The following is a 20,618-nucleotide window of genomic DNA, read 5'->3' as shown; positions in this document are numbered from 1 at the left end:
TAAAAGGTGTCCCAAATACCCTATACAGTTGCTTCTGCAAATCTGCAGCAAATATATGCATGAAGGTGATTTCCTTCCTGACCTTTTTTAACCACTCCATTTCTTTTGTCTGCAGGTGTGGGTGGATGCCGGCACACAGATATTTTTCTCTTACGCGATCTGCTTGGGGTGCTTGACAGCCCTGGGAAGTTACAACAACTATAATAATAACTGCTACAGGTAATACCTTCCATGCTTTATTTTTACATTTAGTTTCACCAATGGAAGTGTCCACACGCTTAGCTTCACTGGGAAGCACTTCCCTTTTCCTTTAGGTATTCGCATGAGTAATCATAAGCACATGCACATGTTTTTGTAGGAGAGAGATCTATAATCATAGATTTGTAGAACCCCAGGCTGGTTTGGGCTGGAAGGGACCTTAAAGATCAGCCAGTTCCACCCCCTGCCCTGGGCAGGGCCACCTCCCACCAGCCCAGGTTGCCCCAAGCCCCGTCCAGCCTGTCCCTGAGCCCTGCCAGGGATGGGGCACCCACAGCTGCTCTGGGCAGCCCGTGCCAGCACCTCACCACCCTCACAGTGAAGAATTTGTTCCTAATAGCTCATCTAAATATGCCCTCTTTTAATTTAAAACCATTCTCCCTTGTCCTGTTGCTACAGGCCCTAGTAAGAAGTCTGTCCCCATCTTTCTTACAAGCCCCCTGAGGTACTGGCAGGTGCTACAAGGTCTCCCCGGAGCCTTCCCTTCTCCAGGCTGAGCAACCCCGACTCCCTCAGCCTGTCTGCACAGCAGAGCTGCCCCAGCCCTCTGGTCGTCTTTCTTATAATTGCTTCAGAGGAACTCTTTCCAAAATTTGGTGTTTTCATCCATTTTGATCATATCTGACCCTTGCACAGCCACAAGCTACTCAGTACACACAGGTATACACAACTGCATGTATAATATACAGCATTTCATACAAGTATAATTGCATATGTGTGTAATATTTGACTATGTAACATATATCTGCTTTAAAAGAATTCCTACAAAAAACTGTTATTAAAACTCACCTGAGTTCGGTCTATGCTCTGAATGTTGCCTTTTCCCATAGTCTACTTGCTCCTAGCTAAAGCACAGTAGAAATGGATCACATTTCATTGCTTATCTTTATAGAAGTCAGTAAGAAAATTGCTAATGACTTCAGTAAGTTTCAGTCTTCCCTGAATCAATGTCGAAAGGATATGACTCACACAAGATCCTCATTCCATTTTACTGGCTTGGGCAGGAATATGAGCACTACTTTTTACTTCTGGCATCAGGAGTTATTGAATTAGTTTTCCTACTATTCAACAGCCTTTAATACAAGACAGTAAATGACAGTTTGATTGTACTGACTCCATTATGGTCTCCAGACAGAGAACTAAAATTTCATTTTTCAACAAAGGAAACAATACTGTCCAAAAGCAAAGAACCCCAAAGACACCACCCCCAAACCCCTCAAAGTGTAACTATTTAAATTCTGAATTACAGTTTTACTTGGGGAGTTCAGGAGGCAGTTTTAGGAAATGTCTTCTTTGAACATCTTGGCAACAATTTGCTCTTCTGTCAGAGAAACACCAACCAGTAGGGCCCTCCAGCGAGGGAACTGGGATACTGGAAACCATAGACACATGATTGTGTCCACCACCTGAACATCTGCAAAGCTATTCAGCAGCAGCTAAGGGTACTTTGCCATCTAAATATGCAAAGTAACTTAGCAGCAACATAAATTACTTTTTTGCCCGGCTGTGACAGCCGAAATTCCAAATGGTTTGCTGTAAAGTAGTGCGAGTCCCCTAAAACCTTCAGTGCTGACTGACATAATTTTCAGAATAATGACAAAAGATACCCCAGCAGTGGGTAACGAATGCCTCTACAGAACAGTGGGTAATAAGTTTGCCCTAATTAGCATAAGTGATGCTTTAACAAAGGTGCTGCCCCATTTCTCTCTTATTTAATTTTATTGCTTTCCAGTTGCATCCCATCTAGGAGCTATTCTGTCACTGCCTCAAGGACCGCAGTGATCTTTTTACTGTGGTTTTGTAACTCATTACAAAAAGCAGGAGATTTGATGTGTGATCAGAGAGCTCATGTAATTTTCCTTTCCCTCTGACCCTAGCAGCACAGCCGGTAAAACCCATCAGCAGCTGTCTTTGAGAGCTCCCGAGCAAGATGCTGCAACAAAATACTTTTTACTGAATCCAAGATTCACAGTTCCTCTAACAAAATGTTTTCACAGATTTCCTGAATAGGTCAGATTTTATTGTGTCCCGAAGTATCGTTCTCAAGGAATCTGAGGAACGGAGTAGGACAGAAGTTAACTGCAGAAAAGCGGCTGAGTTAAACAGGGCTGTTAACAGAGCAAGACATATAAAGCAGCTGTGCAGTGGAAAACAGAATTAGATTTGTATTCTAATTAGTACTTCAAAAAATTAAAATCAAGCCATGAATTTGCCTCTCACAATACCCGCAGTGCGTTGTCTGATTGTAACATCTACTTCCACTCTTTTTGCACTCTGTTTTGCTAAAATATTTTTTCAAAGGGAAAGTTGCAGCGGAGAATAATGATATGAGGTATTTCAGTGGGAAATGGGAAAATCTAAACTGCATATGGGTTTTTCTTATTAGCAACCTGATCTATTTCCTTAACGTTATAAATGATTTGCAAACAAGTCACTTCACGCCTTTTAATAGGAAACGAATTTTTATTATCTTTACTTATCTTTTGTTGTAATACATTCATACAGATCCTCCCTGGATTTACAACAGTTTATATCAAAAGTGATGAATGTACTGGCAGCACCATCAGCAGGCAATGTTTTCCCCATATAAAGAAAAGAAAGGTGTACTGATGTTTCCTCTAATTTTTAGCAAGATACAAATTCCTAATCCATTCAGACCTGAAGGGATGGATTCGTTTCAGACAACCCCAGCAGACAGGAGGGAAATGTTCTTGTTCCTGCTTCATGTGCTGTGGCTTGGCAGAACTGGTGCGGCTCCCTGCCGGGCACTGCACAGTTGACCACCCGGGGAAATGCCGCTGGGTTTCACACCACTCCTTTGTGCTCGGGGCTGCACCTCAGCAGGACAACTGTTATGTGTGAGCCCCATTAATACCCAATTAATTCTGCACTAATTATGAATGTGTAACTCACTAAGCAGTTAATTGTGCTTTATCCTATGGATGTTGTATAACACATGTAACTTGGACCAGCCACTCAGGCACTGCAGAAACCTGACCATTTCCTAAGAAATAATCTAGAACCATACATGGTTTCAGCATCTTCATTTAAAAACTTTCTACAGACCAAATAAAACAATTACAACTTGTACAAATCAGGAGTTAGCTGCCATGTTGCTGCTGTGGTACGGAAGATAAATGAGTGATTTCACACACTGTCAACAAATGGACAGGACTTTTAAGAAATGAAGATGTGTCTTTTATCAAGCGTCTAGTCCAAGAGGAAAAGAGGAATGGGAATTGGTCTCGAGGGAATCCATAATGGCAAGGAAGTAATCAGAGGGATGCAAAAGGCTCTGTGGGCCCTTCTCTTTAATCAAAGCAGCTCCCTAAAGAAGGCAGAATGAATTTTCAGCAGCATCCTGCCTGTCAGGCAGGGGGAGGATAAGGGATGCATGTCTTGAATTATTCAAGTGACTGGCAAGACATTAATTCGGAAGAATGTGAAATTTTCCTAAAAATCTGAAGTATTCCTTTCATTTGAAATCAGTTTGGGCTTCAGTCAGGCTCTGATTCCTTCCTACCAAGGATGCTTATTAAAAGTTGGTGGAAAGTTAGATAATCTTCATGTTCTCCTTCCAGTGGTTCTTGAGCATTTGTGTTTTAAAATTCATGGTTTTCACAGTCAATGGACCCAGATCCCACTTTCAGTTTTCCTTCCCAGAGGAGGAGAAAAAAGACTGAACTGAAGGTTACACACTTCTGTCTAAGGGAAAAAAACAGAAGGAGTTGAGGGGTTAGTAGAATTCCTCCAAAGAAAAAGGAAGGACGGAAATTAAAATCGGAGGTTATATTTTTATTAGGACAGGAAACACTGTGAGGACCCCAGAGAACTGAGTGCTCAGTCTGTGACGGTCTGAGGAAGCAAATGCTGGAGCTGTGGCTGTGTTACTGGGAACAGGTACCTCACCGGCTGGAGGTGGTGAGAATCCCCCTGGGTTCACTTCTGCCCGGTTCCTTGGAGAGGTGCATGCCTGCCCTTAAGTGTCTGTACCGTGGCGCTGTGGTCTGTGGGTCCTCCCTGCCAGGGGAGGAATGGTTTTTCTCTCGGGGCTGGTCTAGTGGTGCAGCGTTGTCCAGCTTAAACCCCCCCCCCAGCCCGGCCCTAGGACCTGCCTTGGAGAGGCAGCAGCAGAAACTGCCAGGGGCTCTGGCGGTGCACAGGGGACGTTGTATCTCCACCTCAAGCCTTTTGCTCATGATTAGGAAGCAGCAGCTCTCAATGGCTGGTAGCACACCATTCACCAGAAAAAAACCCTTTTTGTTCAGACGGTATTTAAAGCCTGTTGAAGCCTGAGAATTGCCTAAAATGAATCTTATCTGCAGAAAACAGACTGTTCCAAACGGAGGCATCATACGACTGGTGAGCCGCCAGGTCCATCCCACCACAGTAGTATCTCCTTTTTTTCGCCCACAATGGATTAAACCCGACATGTTTCCGACATCACTTATCGACAGGGTTTCATCACACTTTGTTTTGATTTCTCGGCACTGAACTCACCAGTTCCTTAGGTGAGGTAGGCTGGGGTAAGAATCTCTCCAGAGCTACTTTAGTGCTGAAAGACACTGAGAAGAATGGTTCAAAAGATGATCTTTTTTTATTTCTCAGCAAAGCACAAAGAACTCCGTGCTCCTGGTTGCTTTCTTTTAGATTGCTGTTTTTCTTTAAAGCTGCCAAAGTGTATAACTCGCATGGCTGTGCAGAACTGCAGGAAGCAATTTCTTATGAAAAGCAAATAAATAACAGGTTAGAATTATGAGCATTTTCAGATTTTTCAGAAAGTATTTTAAGGGACCTATTTACCCTTGCTAATGAACAGTGTTCGAGAGAGCCCATGCATGAAAGTGTGAATGTCACCGGACTTCTCCATGTTCGAGTCTTGATCTACAAATGCGCGCATTCATTCTTTTCTATTTCTGGACAGATTTTGGTACTTTATTATAGATGATGTGCCATGCAGATTTTTTTTTTACTATTAAATGGTTCTGAAAACATAAAGCCATTCTCAAAACAGTAGTTAAAATCAACTGTAGATAAGGTAATGAGCGAACTAAAGCCTCCCGTAGCCCAGTGGCCATAGTTCAGCTGATCCCTTTGCAGAATGGCCACGTACACCCGGGTCCTCCGTTGGGAATATGTGTGCCCAGCGCTGCGGCGAGTCAGCGGCAGGAACAGGGGGAGCTTTGAACAGGGGTGGCAACAGTGCAGGGCTCATTAGGGAAGGAATGAGATGCTGGAATGTTCACATCGCTTTCAACTTAATATACGAGATAAAGTTACCGGATAAAAACACCAAACAAAACAAGCAGCAGGACAGAGAGCTTGCCAAAGGAGTTTTGTGGAATATATGCTCGGACTTCAAAAATATGAATTGTCTCTGAATCTCAAAAAGTCACTACACGTCTGTGACAAAGATTGGAATTGTTACTGAGGATTTGGATTCAGAACCTGTTGGATTTTACAGAGGCAGTTCTTGCCGTAGATAGCTTGCACAAAAATGTGCTTCGGAGCTGTAGCAGGATGAGAGTAAACGAGACTAAGGTACAGCCCTGGCAGAACTACAGGCTTGCCTGGTGTTTCAGTGGTTTAGAACCCTGATTTACTTGCAGGCATCTACATTAGCTTATTATTTTCTCAAGTACGCAAGTATCTCTCACAGCAAACAGTTTTAAAAGCCTGCCTGTCATGATAGATCATTCCTACCTCACCATCTGTCAAGCCTGAAGTGCTGCCTGAAAGCGGGGTGAACAATGATATTTCACTGAGCTCTGGGGAAAGGTTGCACCTTTCTGCAAGTCTGCAAGAGTATTTTCCCTTTTTTTTTTTTTTTTTTAAAGTAATTTAGTATTGTGACATTTCCAGTCTGGGGAAAGAAACATTTCCTCAGCTCAGCCTTGTAATTGTCATTGTTTGATGTGTAAGATAGATAGGTCTGAGAGATCACTGTCCCTGCACTGTCTTTGCCTACTTGTTAGGCACATTTTTAGGCATGTACACACTACTTAGATTATGTATGGTGCTTTTCATTACTATAGCTTCTTAAAAAAAGTTTATGAACCAAACTGGAGTTTTATATGGATATATATTGCCAATATACTGTAATTGGAATAGAATTAACTAAGATCTGAACATAGGACTTCTTTCCAGGAAACAAAGTACTACTATTTTTATATAGTTTGTAAATAAGTTCATATCCTCTGGAATACATTATTACAACTACTGTAGAAAAAATGTTTTTTAACACCATTCTTATGGTATTTTTTCATGTTTTTTAAAGATTCTATTGGAAAACAGTAAGTGAGTAGCAACAGGTTGGTAATTGAATCAGTTAAAACACAAGCGAGGGTATTATGATGGCACCTTCCTGCAAATGCTTACGCCTGACTGATTTCCTCTCAGGCATATCAGTTGGGAGCTTACTCTTAATGAGCAACTTAATGTCCATTCCTGCAGCTTGGGGTTCTGCTATGAGTCCTATGGCTCAGCAGATGAAAGAAACCCAGGCTCTGGAGATCAACTACACTTTTTTTTATTTATATTTTCAGAGACTGCATCATGCTCTGCTGCTTGAACAGTGGCACAAGCTTTGTTGCTGGTTTTGCTATCTTTTCAGTTCTTGGATTTATGGCTTATGAACAAGGCGTGCCCATTGCAGAAGTTGCAGAGTCAGGTAAGTTCCAAAAGCAGTTTTCTGAGTTTAAAAAAAATGCCCAGAAGTTGCTGTCAGAATACATAGTCTGTGCCATGTCTTATGGATAAGTTGACAGTTTTGCAAATAGTTTTACAAAACTCCTCTTAAAAACCTGTTACCTGACTCATCAGAATAACTGCTAGAGGCAGAGTCTCAGCTATTTTGATGGTCATACGTTCATGTGTGAAGAATATTAAGTGCATAGCACCAAATTCATCAAGTTAAGGAGCTATTGTAACACAAACTTACTCCAGCTGAGCATCCAGAAGACTGTTTAGAAGAGGTATGTTGCTCAGTTATGCCCCTTGAGTATTATATATCCTCATGAAAGGAGCACTGTTTTCTTTAAATAAGACAATCCACAGAAATACTTGCTCCTTCTGAAAAAAAAAGAAGGAAAAAAATAAAAAAAAAGATATATCCATTAAAGAGTTGAGAAACCGACTGTTTAGGAGAAATGTTTGGAAGTCCTCTGAAGTCTTGCTTAATGTATAGTATCCAGATACAGATCTCCAACAGTCAGATGGCTAATGCCATCTCCTAATGTCAGCAAGTTTTTCTCCCAGGGACATACACTGAGACACATTCACTCTGGTTGATTAAGTATAAAAGTTCTTGTTTTGAGTCGAGAAAGGCACGAAGGCCCAGCTCTACAAGAAATTAACCATCTAATGTTCATTACCGTCCCTTGGAGTTAGGCATCCAATGAAAGTTAATTGCTCTTTAACGACTTTGTGGATGTAACATCTTTAAGCATCACTTAAAACTCAACAGAACAAAAAGAACAGGAGTGCTGCCCAGAAAGAAAAGCAGTATAATGCTGAACAGTTGAGGAGAAATGAATCCCGTGAAGTTAGTCAAGGTTAGCAGGAAAACTGCAGAGCAAGTAGAGCTTCACCAATGCTGTCACGGAAAATATTTCTCTTTTCTTAAAGCCCTCAAGACAACTGGCACCAATACTATTATAGAAACTACGTAGGAAAAGGTTAAAAGACTATAGCAACTCTGGAAATTATAGGAGCTTGTAAATACCACGTTAAATAAAAAACAATAGCATGTTCACAGGTCTTCACTGAAGTTGTTGCAGCAGGAGCACAGAGGTACTCTTGTCAGCCTTATGATACTGCCTTTGTACCCCTGCTTTAAAAGCTGGCTAACTTCAATAAAAACTGTTAAGCATGAGAGTCTGCAGCAGCTGAAAAATGGGCACCGGTAAATAAGAACAAGAAAATATGAGCTAGGTGAGATGGTATTTTAGCAGATTGGAGAAGTTACCAGTGCTATTGCAAAAATGTTCTAATGTAAAGATTTCTGTAAATACGCAGCCAATGAATTAATGTTATGTACCAGCAGCAGGACTCAAAAACGCAGAGCAGATTTTGAACAAACCAGTAGACATTTAGCTCGCACCGTGTATGGTTTCCAAGATGCAGCTCCTACCACTGACTGCATTCTTGCACAAATTGTCAGATACATACCATCTTGGGGAAAAAAAAAAGATTCCAGAATATGTTAAGAAGTTATGTAAGGCAATCACAAGACTGCATGTTATTTATTTGTTATCTTGTCATATATCCACACAAAGAAGAAGGAGAACATAAAGTGCGGTGATGTCTTAACAGAAGTTTCAACCTTCAAACATTTGGACAGGATATAGGAAGAGTTGATGTGCCAAGGAAGTCTTTGTTACTAATTAGCCTCATCACCAAATATTTAGACTATTAGAGGTGTAGGGTTTGTCAAGGTTGCCAACCTTGTATTTAGCTCCTCTGGTCTGCCATAAAAGAAGAACGAAGTTGTGGTGGTTTGTCCCTCGCCAGCAGCTAAGCATCCGCACTGCTGTTCACTCACTCGCCCACCCAGTGGGATGGGGAAGGGAACAGAAAGAGAAAAAGGGAAAAAACTGGTGGGTCCAGATAAAAACAGTTTAATAAGTGATACTGTGCAAGCACTGCTCAGCAGTAGCCGCAATGTTGGTGTTGGCAATGTTCTTCTACCCAGAAATCCAAAACATAGCACTGTACAGGCTTCATGAAGAAAGTTAACTCCATCTCAGCCAGACTCAGTACACACGTACAAACTATTTCGTTTCATTTCTTCCTTTTCAGGACCAGGACTTGCATTCATTGCTTACCCTAAAGCTGTTACCATGATGCCTCTTTCTCCTCTGTGGGCAACTCTGTTCTTCATGATGCTCATATTCCTTGGATTAGATAGCCAGGTATGAAACAAGTATTTTGTGGATTCCCTAGAATCTATATATCAGCATCCTTGATATAAACAGCATGTAATCTGAGGAAAGAATGAACTCTAACTCAATTTCTTGCTTAAAACCATTGATTCAGGTTCCTTATTTTAAATCTTATTTACATGGTGTTAGAGATTCTGCTATGATTTACTGAGAACACTGATTCAGCCTGACTACAGCTTTCACTATTAACATGGAAATCAGTTTGAACTTAAATATGGGTGATTAAAATTCACGGTTCAGTGAAATACCAGTCTGTCTTCTTTTCCAATTTTCAAAGCACTTTGCAATGAATTTTGAAACTGAATATCTGATAGTGATAACGTAAGTTCCTACAGTGTATTTATACTTCAAGATAACATAGCAAGAGATGTGTAGTCATGTTCTGCAGCAAAGTGACAGTACAGAAGTTGTCCTTTCTATGTGACCATAAAAATTGTGAAAGCCGTTTGATGAAAAATGTAAAGCAGCTAGCATTTTTAGCATGCAGTTCAGCTCTCAGCATGATTTGTTTCAGAAATTTTTTGTTTATATACTGCGAATAAAGCTCTTCAGTGCTTATATTGCGTGACATTTCCAATCATTAAACTTAATGTTTTCATAACTGCTCTTTTTCCTGATCTGACTTTTTTTAAGGTCTTTAAAAATGAACAATTTCTGAATTTCACTCTTGACATGTTCCAAGGAAGCAGGCTTTAGATTGTCTACTTTGGGGCATTAAATTTGGTGCCTATTTTAGAAACTTTGCTTCAGAGCCCTGACTCAGAAGCTCAGGGCTCTTGCTTTCTGCTGATTTTTAAAGTTAGTAAGAATGTTCCTTCCATCCTTCATGAGATGTACTTGGTTGGCTTGGGCACTTAATAGCTCTATGGAACTTCCCTCTTCTGTAAAATGGGAAGAACTTCTCAAAAAACCCTGCAGTTCATTTAGCAGCGCTTGAAGGTACATGGCACTGCGTATCACTCCTTTGAGTGACAAGGTGCAGGATGCTTAGGGTGAAGATCTGCTGCAATCCTATGAACAGTTTGGACATCATTTAAGTCCCATTCAAACCACATTTGAAAGTTTTAGTATTTATGTAATCCATCTGCTACAGGGCAAATACCTTCTGAGATAATATTAGTGGATTCAACTATTTGAATTTAGTAGTTGAATGGAAATCCATACTTTGTAATTCTGAAATAATGTTCCTCTCAGCTTGAGCTTCTGCTTATAAAGTGTCCTCAGGGATCATTCAGTCTCTGTGATGAGAACATAGAAGGATATTTGAAGTGTTTGGTAGCAAATCCAAATCCCAACAGCAGATGAGACACATATTTCATTTGTCCTTTCCTATCATTTGTTCTAGTTCGTGTGTGTTGAAAGCCTCGTGACGGCTGTTGTAGATATGTACCCAAAGATATTCCGAAGGGGCTACAGAAGAGAACTGTTGATTCTTGGCCTATCCATTGTGTCATACTTCATTGGCCTAATAATGTTAACGGAGGTAAGATGTGCTTTGTTGTGCTACTGCAGAGAAAAGGAAATGAGTTCCTGTTTATAATCGTAACAGATAAAACATGAGAACATTTGTCATAGACAAATTTCACTGTCATGAATATGACTACAAAATACTTGAGAGACTTTTCTTTTCAACTACTCTGTAACTTTTGAAATGGAAATGTATCCTAATATTTTTCAGTTGAGCTTAGGTAATATTTTAATAAAAGTTATGTTGCCAAGGAAATTCCATCTGCTTAGCACCAGCCAACCAGATATACTGGTCACAGTTTCTGGTTGCTTACTCTGGGCAGACCACCCTGAAAACAACTACATTTGGTATTATTAGATCCATAAAAAAGATGAAGTGAAAATAGATAACTAAAACATCTTTCATTTTTCTATCAATAGACCAAGTCAATCAATACAGCCAATCTCTGAGCAGAAATTGCTTCAGTAAGAGAGTGTGTGTGTGTGTGAAATAAAAAAGATACTTCCCCCCCCCCCCCCCCCCCCCAAACCAGGGTGTTTGCTTTGGGATGTTCTAAAGCAAAAAATCCTGAGGGTGTCAGTCCATCCCATCAGTTCATGACACAACGTGTCTGCCACTACTGCGTTTGGTACCAGGTTGGGGAGGGTCTCTGGGTTCCTTTGGTACTTGGCAGGAGTTTAGTGCTTTACAGAATAAGTTACATCAACAGTCTTCCTCCCCTTCACTTTACCCCTCAGAAAGAAGAGGGGCAGAACCCATAATTTTCTCTGCCCATATTTTTCTGCTTGCTGGGCCATTAGAGCCTCCCCATATCAGGGAGCGAGAAAGGAAAGTTTCATGTCTGAGGAGCTGTAGAATTACACATCCGAGGAATGTTTTTCCAGGGAAGCCTGGCTGTATTAACCATGAAGGGCCACGACATGTCTCTGCCGTGTAGCAATCTCAGGCTGGGTGTCCCAGTGAGGCAGCCTCCCAGGGCTTCAGGAGCTCCCCTGGGGTCGCTTAAATTCCCCCTACAGAGAGCCACAGTCCTTTAGACTATGTGCTTTGCAAATGACTGTTACTGAAAATAAGCAAATTTCACCCAAAAAAGGTGTTACGCAATTGTAAGCATATCGATCTGTTGTCCTCAGTATGCAAGTTTTTACAACAAATAGAATAAATAAACTGATGAGAATATATTAGCTTTATATACCCTTTCAAGCAAAGAATAACTAAAGGTGGGGAGCAAGGTGGAGACTAGGACAACATGAAAGTTTTAATGTTTATTTTAGTTTATGCCAGACTAATCAGATCTCTTCTTCTGATAATAGATATGACACTTTATGAAGCAAATGCAGTTGAGCAGAAGTTTTATATATTGCAGTGAAGGAACTGAAAATTCTCCACAAGAAAAATTATTGACTTTATTCAAAAGAAAAGGACTGGAGCAAGTAACTGGGCAAAGAGGAGATGACGACTATTGGTGTTAAGAGACAGTAGCTGAAATGAGATTCTCACTGAAGATACACAGCACTTGGTAGCAGTTTTATCTAGTATCAAGTAGTTGACTTGCTGTGAAAACAAGTCACATATAGTCATTGGCTACACACAGCTAGCTTTCTGGCGATGTAGTCCTCCTTCATTTTGCAATTTTGAACCTATTGGCAGATTTCAGTCAATTTAACAGAAGTTTCAAAGATAAATACTTTTTCATGAAGGTTCATCATTCACGGAAGTTGGCAGCCAGATAGACAAGGTGTAGAGGTGTCCTTACTGTTCAGAAGAACAATGCGCAAGTTCAGTCTTTATTAAAAACCAGAGAATTCACTAAAAAGCTGTAGCCTAATGACTGTATGAAGAATAAGGGCTCACAGTTATATGTAAGATTTAAGTCCAAATCAGGCTTTATTAACTCTGATGTTCCTGGGTCACAGAAGAAGGCATGATGGTGAGAAAGGACTTGATGACCAGAGTATTAAAGATAGGGTAGACTGTAGCAGCACAAAGTATAAAGTCATCCTTATAGCAGTAAACATTAGGGAACAGAAGTATCTGGATGTGAAACTAAGCACTACAAATATGCTGTAGACATAAATCTATGTTTCTTAGATGTTTCAGGAAGGTGTTTCCAATTGAGAGGTTGTCCCGTGACAGGACAAGGTAGTAGTCCCACTGTAATATTTCGTATGACTTTGGGTACTTGTATCCAGGCGGGAAGAGCGTGCAAAGGAAGAGCAGTGAGGGTGATCCTACGAGTATAGAGCCAATGACACCAGAAAGTAGCAAAATGATAACATTAGCAAGAGTGTATGATTGCTTTTTGTAAGTGCATCATAGATATATCAGTGAGTATAATCATAAACTATTTCTGCAAAAAGAATGGCTCCTTCTCCCTCATCGCCAATCCAGGGTGTATAAGCTGGCCATGAATAGTTAGGCTGAAAATTTAAGAAACCTATCTGTCCATCAGTACAGTGAGGTTCTGGGAGGTTTTCCAAGAACAACAGTTCTGACTCTAAACTGGAATTCAGGTTGTCAGTTACTTTATGAAAGCTCTTATGTGACACAGTTCCCTGTGAGAACAGAGGCGTTTACACTGGCTGGTTAGGAGTTCCTTCCAGATGTGTGTCCCTATAAGTAGAGCATTGGAGCAGAGCAACCTATAGGGATCAATTTGCTTGTAAACGTTGGTACTCTCAGTAAGATAAATTGTCTTTGCTATGTAAAATGGGGAAGTTTTGGAATAATTCCTCCCACAGTGCAAGTGTTGAGCAGAGCAGTGGGAGATACGTCAAGACGTACAGGCTAAAAGAAATATAAGCATGAAGAGTGAAGGGGAAGGAAGTTTTCCAAAATGACAGGAATATTCTTGCAGGAGTTTTGCGGACTTGTTTTCCTTACATTGTATTTTCTTAGTTGCTTAGTTTCCAGGTTGCTCAGGTATTTGCTGAACCTCACCATGAGCTCTTTGCAATAAAGATGTTCACTTGTGAGATTTTGGAAAGCAGTCAGCTGGCAGAGCTGACTAAAAGCAGTGTAGTTAATAATCAAAAAAGAATCTGCATTACAAGGAAAAAAATCTCATTTAATTAAAAAAAAATTCCTTCAACTTATTCATTCCAGTCCGGGAGGGCTGACATTCCACAGTGCTTTTACTATAACTTTTTGCTGAACAGAAACCTTAAAGGACAGAGAAACACTTTTTTCTCAGTATCGCTAGAGAGACATAAGTTATTACTGAGAGATGTGACTTAATTATACCAACTAGGCAATCTAAGTGGCTGTCATCCAATGCAGAAATGGCATAGGGGTGGAGAACCTCCACTCCACGGTCGTTCAGCAAGGCAGCAAAGCATTATGCCTGAGTGAGACGTCCGAGGGTAAATAGATATCCTAACTCTGTCCTACCCTCTCTTGCATTCCTAAATACACATTCCTGGATTTTATTCAGGCTTTGGATTATTCATAAAAGATATTTTACCTTATAGGAAAACTTTCTCTTTCATATATATGGTAAAATAATTGATTTTGCCCAAAATTCTTAAACATCAATGCAGTTTTATATACAATAACCTTAGAACATTCTTCTGTTCTGTGAAATGTGGTCAGGATTTCAAGTTCACAGAGTCTATCTTAACTTACCTCCAGTCAGTTAATGCAGAGAAAAAAGGGGGAAATCCTAGGTATTGTTTTTGATTTAGTTTTCTTTATGTTTTTAGGGTTCTCTTCCATTTGCAGAAATTGTCTGAGATGTAATGGATCATATGTACTACCCAAATAGCATTACATTTCAACTGAAGAGATGATCTCAAACCCTTATTTCCTTCACATAGCTTTCTGCAAAGAGGGAAGTCTTAGGATTCCTTTCTACTGAAATGATCTTTTGTGAATTTCCTCCTCATTATTATTTCAATATTGAATGCATATGTCATAAAAGATGAAGTATCTTGCATAGAAAGTGTTGTAATATTATTCATATAATTTTATTAGTCAGGTTATCCATAATGTTATTTAATGGACTTCATAGGTTTTCTTCTCATCTTGCCTGAAGGCAAAGGCTCTAGAAAGCCAGCCAGTTCTCCGAACAGCTCTGACTACTGTAAGCAAGAGAAAAAATACAGGAAAAGAAGAAAAAAATTAATGTCTTTAATATATGTGACATTTGATATAGTTGAGTCATAGTCAAACAGTAAGTGAGGGCATCTTAAACACATTTACTGTTTTCATACTGGTTGGTGTTGTGGCACCGCTGAATGCAGAGAATTACAGCACACTGATAGCATTGTGTGCATTGCGTACAGATGCTGCGCCAGCTTAAGACACTGCTAAGTTTTGGCTGCTCTCCTTTCCGGAAGTGCAGAAGTTGCTATGTTAAAGCCATTTGGAGAACAATTTTTAATTTGTTAGGAAAACACTTTTAAAAAGCTTGCTTGGAGTCAGGGTGATTTATTTACTTATTTATTTATTTATTTTAATTTTTGGTGTGTCAGATAATAATTACTCATTTCAGTAATGTGGCTTAAAGGCTGTGAGCTTATGTTTAAACTTTACAGGTCACTTTACTCATTTTACAGTCCCCATGTCATTGAAGGGTGATTCTAGTAGCTACATTTTCCCTTCTTTCTTCACATTTTAACTAATTCTTTTACATATTAATAGCACAGACAGAATTAAAAATTTTCATGCACAGTGATCTGGAGACCAAAAGCACCTGTAGACGTCCACAGCTTGATGTGATAACAAATGAAGTTGAAAAAAAGCATGGAGTTGGGAGAGCGTTTTGGAAACAAAACAGTTGCAGTTCTCTCCACTCCAGGATTTGCTACCTAAAAGCAAATGCACCGTATTCAGCTGGCATAGGGAATAATCTTAAGTGCTATGGAAGACAAAAATCTTTCACAATAAGAAATCACTGAGAAATTAATATTCTTTGTTCAAGAAGAAATGAACTTTAGTAGGAAGATTGCCAGGGAACCAAGAGACTGACTGTGTAATTAAAGCCAGATTTGCTACGAAATAGTCCTACTGGTGCCAACACAGTATTTTTTTTCCTCTTTCTGTTTTTGTCTTTCAGGGTGGGATGTACGTCTTTCAGTTATTTGACTCTTATGCAGCTAGTGGCATGTGTCTTCTTTTTGTTGCTATATTTGAATGTGTCTGCATAGGCTGGGTTTATGGTGAGTTTCTGAAAATTGCTGCAGTTTTCAGTTTTTATGAAAGTTTTCTATTTGCATAAAAGCAATGTGAAAGCCTTGTACCCTTATGGAGCAGCGCCCTCCACATCCCCCTGCCCTACCGTAAGTCAGAAATGTCTTTTTTTCCACTCTAAATAACAAAGATAGTGGAAAAGATTTTTTCCCCCCTTGGTCCTTGTTGGGATGGACCTCCACCCCCCCTCCCCAAGGAAAGCCTTATCCGTCTTAGGGAGGCAGGCTGGCACTAAGTCTTCCTTCTCTTACAAAGCGTCTGTGCAGGGCGTGTTCCCTTCCACTTTCAACGCTCACGGATAAATCCAGGGAAGCTGGCGTTCATGCCTTCTTAACCCAGAAGGGACACAGCAGTGTCCCTAGCTCTGCCATTTGTGTCGGTCAGCAAAGTCAAGAGAAAACCGTCCCAGTGCGGGGTGTGCTCACGGTGACATCCTCCAGCGTTTTTTTTGCACACAAGTGACTGACAATTTTACTTTGTAAAACAACACATGAACTTCAGTTCACACATGTCCCCAGCTATCTACCCAAACCAGCATGCATATATCTAGATATATATGTACTCTTTAACTGGGCTTGCCCAGACTGGCTGACCAGAAGCCATCTCTGTCTGACAGCCCACCCACCCCTTCTCTGTCCACACTGCTCAGACACAGATGAGAGCAGCAATCTCTGCCACAAGTGCGGAGCATATGACAGATGTCTGTGTCGGGGCAATGGCAGCTTCAGCCTGCAACTCTGTCAGAACCTATGTTTTTTTCCTGACTTTTAGATACTAACCCATACAGCCTCTTACATGTACATCCTACATCTTTCCCTTTGGTTTTTGTTTTTTTTGTTGTTTTGTTTTTTGTTTTTTTTTGGGGCAGGCAGCAATCGCTTTTACGAAAACATTGAAGATATGATTGGGTACAAACCGCTGTCATTGATTAAATGGTGCTGGATGGTCTTAACTCCAGGTATTTGTGCAGTAAGTATAGAATATCCAAATAACTTGTTTTAGACATAAAGAGGGTTTTCTGTGCATATTATTAGAATTTTGCTGCTGCTAGTAGTTCACAATTGTTGAAAAAAATGCCTGTTGATTTGTAGCATGTGTTTTAATCAAAAAACCCACTCTGTAGGATCTGTAAAAATCATTAAATGTTCTGTGAACTGTGAGAAACCTTCTAACTGGAAAAAAAAATTAACTCAGGGCCCTAAATGAACAATTGCCAGTACAATGGAGGCTTTTTTTTTTTCACTGCGTTGCTAGTATACCTTGTGTCTACCCAGTGTAACTCAAGCTCCTCCAGACTTGTGCTGGTTTCCTTGCTGCTCCAGCCTCCTACTTCCTTCCGTCTTTGGGTAAGTAGACATTTTTCAAAGAAGACAGGACATTTTTTCTTCTAGCAAAAGCAGAAGAGGCCAAAAGAACATCTCATATGAAGAAGGGGAAGGAATTTGCCTTACCAGAAGCTAGCAGTACTGGTGCAAACTCTGGCAAACTGCTGTGGCTACATAACAGGGATAAAATTACAACAGGAGCATGACCAGATTGGCCATAAATTTGATGCACAAGTGCTTGAGGGTTACAGACTAAAACCTTCCGGTTGCCCAATACATAAATGACAGCAACTGCAAACCCACAGATGCTGGCGCACCTGGAGATCCAGGTTCCCTTGAACTCTTCCAGTTCATTTGCAAACTTGGGAAACTTTCTGACTCATTTTCACCAATGCTGAAATGAACTTAATATCACTTGCTCTTGTACACTCTTTTTCACCACTTTAGAGAAAAGTACATAGTAGCTTTTCTCTATTTCATAAACTGAAATGGTCCAAACTGCTTGAAACCTGTCAAATTTAGACAGATATATTTGAGGTTTTGTGAGGATGAAAGAGTTGGCCTGCAGAACTGCAGATATAGACAGTGTATTAAGGCAACTTTGAAAATTTTGGCTTTCCTTTTTCATCATGACAGGTTGGAGAGAACGCAGCTTGTGTTACTTAATCACAGCAGGTTCACAGCAGCAAAACTTAATCTTTCCTGCCCAGGTACTGTTTGCCATCAAAGTGCAGGTTTTATTGTCATCGAGAGGTAAATAGGATTTAAACTTGAAAGGTTGTTCATTTCTGTGGAAGCTACTGAGACATGTTATTTAAGCAGTACATGAAAGAAGATATTGCTGGTTGTTTTTTTTCTCTGACTGAAAAGCTTACCTCCGATTTCCGTCTTTAGCGAAACTGGCCTTGCCTAAACAGTCAATCATTTTCTTGTTACATAGGCAGTGTTTTTTCAAATACTGCTAGTATGTTTCTCTGCTTATTTCAGGGAATCTTCATCTTTTTCCTGGTGAAATACAAGCCTTTGAAATACAACAATGTATATATATACCCTGACTGGGGCTATGGCATAGGATGGATGATGGCGCTCTCTTCCATGATCTGTATCCCTTTGTGGATGTGCATTAAGCTGTGGAAGTCAGAAGGTACTTTCATAGAGGTAAGACAGATTTTCAGGTTAACGGTACTGAAAAAAGAAATGGGAAGGGAGTGTGAATCCTCACCTGCATGAGACTAAGCACAATTTAATCAAAAAAGCAATGCCACATACCTGTTCCAGTGGCAGCTCGGGTTAGGCCTCTCAGTCACTGGTGGAAAAAGGGATTTTCTGTATTTTCTTCTCTGTTTTCTTCTGATTTTTTTTTGTTTTCCTTCACTGACTTTAGCCTGTGTTAAACTAACTGATACTATAACTTTAAGATGCTCTGTTCCTACTCAAGTTGTAGCTTAAAATGTCCGTAACATCGGCTAAATCCCTCAAGAAACCAGCCATCCATGCAGGTCGGCTACCTTCTTTCCATGGCTATGGTAACTGATGTCCATGTGCCATGCTGTTCCTCCAGCAGCTGGGTAGCAAACACTCACACAGGTCTTCTGGACAGTTTTCCTGATAACAGTTCTCTGAGACAGACAGGCAAAAAGAAACATCCAGTGCCACTTACTAACATGTGGTATCATGTGAGCTCACGTCTAGGCTGAGGTTAAGATTATTAAATATATGACCGTTTCTCCAAAGACAGTGAAGATGAAAGAAACAATGATATAAACCTTATTCAGCTGTTTAGGATTTCTCATCTTACAGAAAAGCCTAGTTCTGTCATCTGGAGTTCCTTAGATAGTAGTCAGTAAAAGTGGGTATCCCAGTATTGCCTCCTCCTGTCTCAGTACATGCATGGAAGGGACTTCACTCGGTCCCTTTCATGCTTTCTCACGCTTTCTGGTATTCTCTGGGATAAGGCCAGCGTGAAGAACAAGACAGTAGGAACTTCTGTGTCCAGGGTGCCTGAGGCTCGTTGATTTACCCAGCACTTTTGAAGGACCTGTCTCACAGTGCATACCCACACTTCCACGATTATCCCCCACTCACAGTGGAAGGGTGTGACATCTGCGTGTGCCTGAGGGTATCTCGGTGCAGTAGGTACTGCTGTCTGGAATGCAGAAGGTGACATGCTGCTTGTTGTGCTGGCTGATGGCAGTCCATATTGAAATAACTCCATTAAGCTGATTAAATATGGCCTGGAGACTACCTAGGAAATCTTTGCTGTGGGTATATAAACAAAAACCGAATTACCCATAATATAGTTTTCTTAGCATGTCAAAGAAAGGAAGTTTTACATAAATCTTAACAATAAATATTTCTTTAATGCATCAACCTTACCCTGTCTCTGCAGGTAAACAGCCTTTGTTTATAGTCTGAAGCACTGCGGACAGGTCATTATCTTCTCCATACATGAATGACAAGAGGGGTTTTTTAATTATACATTTGGCAGCTTCTCAGGAAGCCAACTTTCACCAATACCTCTGCTCCCCAAGCTGTAAGCAGCAAAGTCACTGCTGATGTTATTGCTAGAAAAGAGGAAGTCCTCAGAGGAACAGATATATTTTTCTTTTGTTCTTTATTGTAGCTTAATACACTTTGGCAGTCTCTGGTTTAATTTCTCGCCCCCCCCCCCCCCCCAATGTCTGTAATCCTTTGACTATACCATGAGAAACAAAATATACCCATATAACAGGCTATAACATATATACCCATATAACTTACCCGAAGTGTTGTGCTGAGTGTCTTTATGGAAAGGGATGCTACTCAAAAGCAGCGTGAAAATTCACTTTGTCTTCATCTTCATTGTCTAGCATCTGGTCTGGTGCAGTTGTAAAGAATTGTGTGGCGTGGCATGCGGTTTTACGGGTGTACCTGTAACAGGACCATGAGAAACAGACATGCAAGAGAAAAGGGGTTTATAGCCAATCTGTTTAAGAAATGTGTGTCTGTGGCAAATAAAAAGATAATGATTTCCTTTTTCTCAAATTTTCTAGAAATTCAGGAAGTTGATTACACCTAGCTCAGATCTGAAAATGAGAGGGAAACTTGGAGGAGGAGCCTACATTGCAGCAATAAATGACTGCGATGCCAAACTGAAAGGAGACGGCAACATTTCAACCATTACAGAAAAGGAGACACATTTCTGAATGAACTATCTTTTTTTTCTTTTTTTTTTTTTATAAATAAATAAATAAATAAATAAATTCACTTAATTATAGAGGCTCGCTTGTTTTGCACAAAAAATTATTAACCAGTTAATTTTAAAGTGAATATTGTATACTTGTTTAAAAGTGATTTTCTAAAATTACTATATAAGTAATGATTATGTAAAAGAAAAAGAAATAGTATTATATAGTATGTTAGTAATGATTTCTTGTAATATGGTGATTTCAGTAA

The 20,618-nt window shown here is 40.1% G+C and overlaps 1 protein-coding gene across 1 annotated transcript in view; it reads left to right on the top strand.

Moving 5' to 3' along the window:
• SLC6A11 (solute carrier family 6 member 11) overlaps positions 1-20,399 on the top strand; it is a 106,506-nt gene extending 86,107 nt beyond the window's left edge. The window contains exons 8-15 of the mRNA XM_005229911.4: positions 116-219; positions 6,804-6,928; positions 9,058-9,170; positions 10,546-10,683; positions 15,725-15,827; positions 16,727-16,827; positions 18,171-18,341; positions 20,216-20,399. Of these exons, the coding sequence (XP_005229968.1) occupies positions 116-219; positions 6,804-6,928; positions 9,058-9,170; positions 10,546-10,683; positions 15,725-15,827; positions 16,727-16,827; positions 18,171-18,341; positions 20,216-20,368 (1,008 nt within the window). The 3' untranslated portion in view covers positions 20,369-20,399. The remainder of the gene's footprint in view (positions 1-115; positions 220-6,803; positions 6,929-9,057; positions 9,171-10,545; positions 10,684-15,724; positions 15,828-16,726; positions 16,828-18,170; positions 18,342-20,215) is intronic.
• Positions 20,400-20,618: the final 219 nt, after the last annotated feature.

Source organism: Falco peregrinus, chromosome 5 (assembly GCF_023634155.1).
Source record: "Falco peregrinus isolate bFalPer1 chromosome 5, bFalPer1.pri, whole genome shotgun sequence".
Taxonomy (NCBI): Eukaryota; Metazoa; Chordata; class Aves; order Falconiformes; family Falconidae; genus Falco; species Falco peregrinus.
Note: the sequence above shows the minus strand (reverse complement) of the source record. Positions and strands in the feature narration are given on the sequence as shown.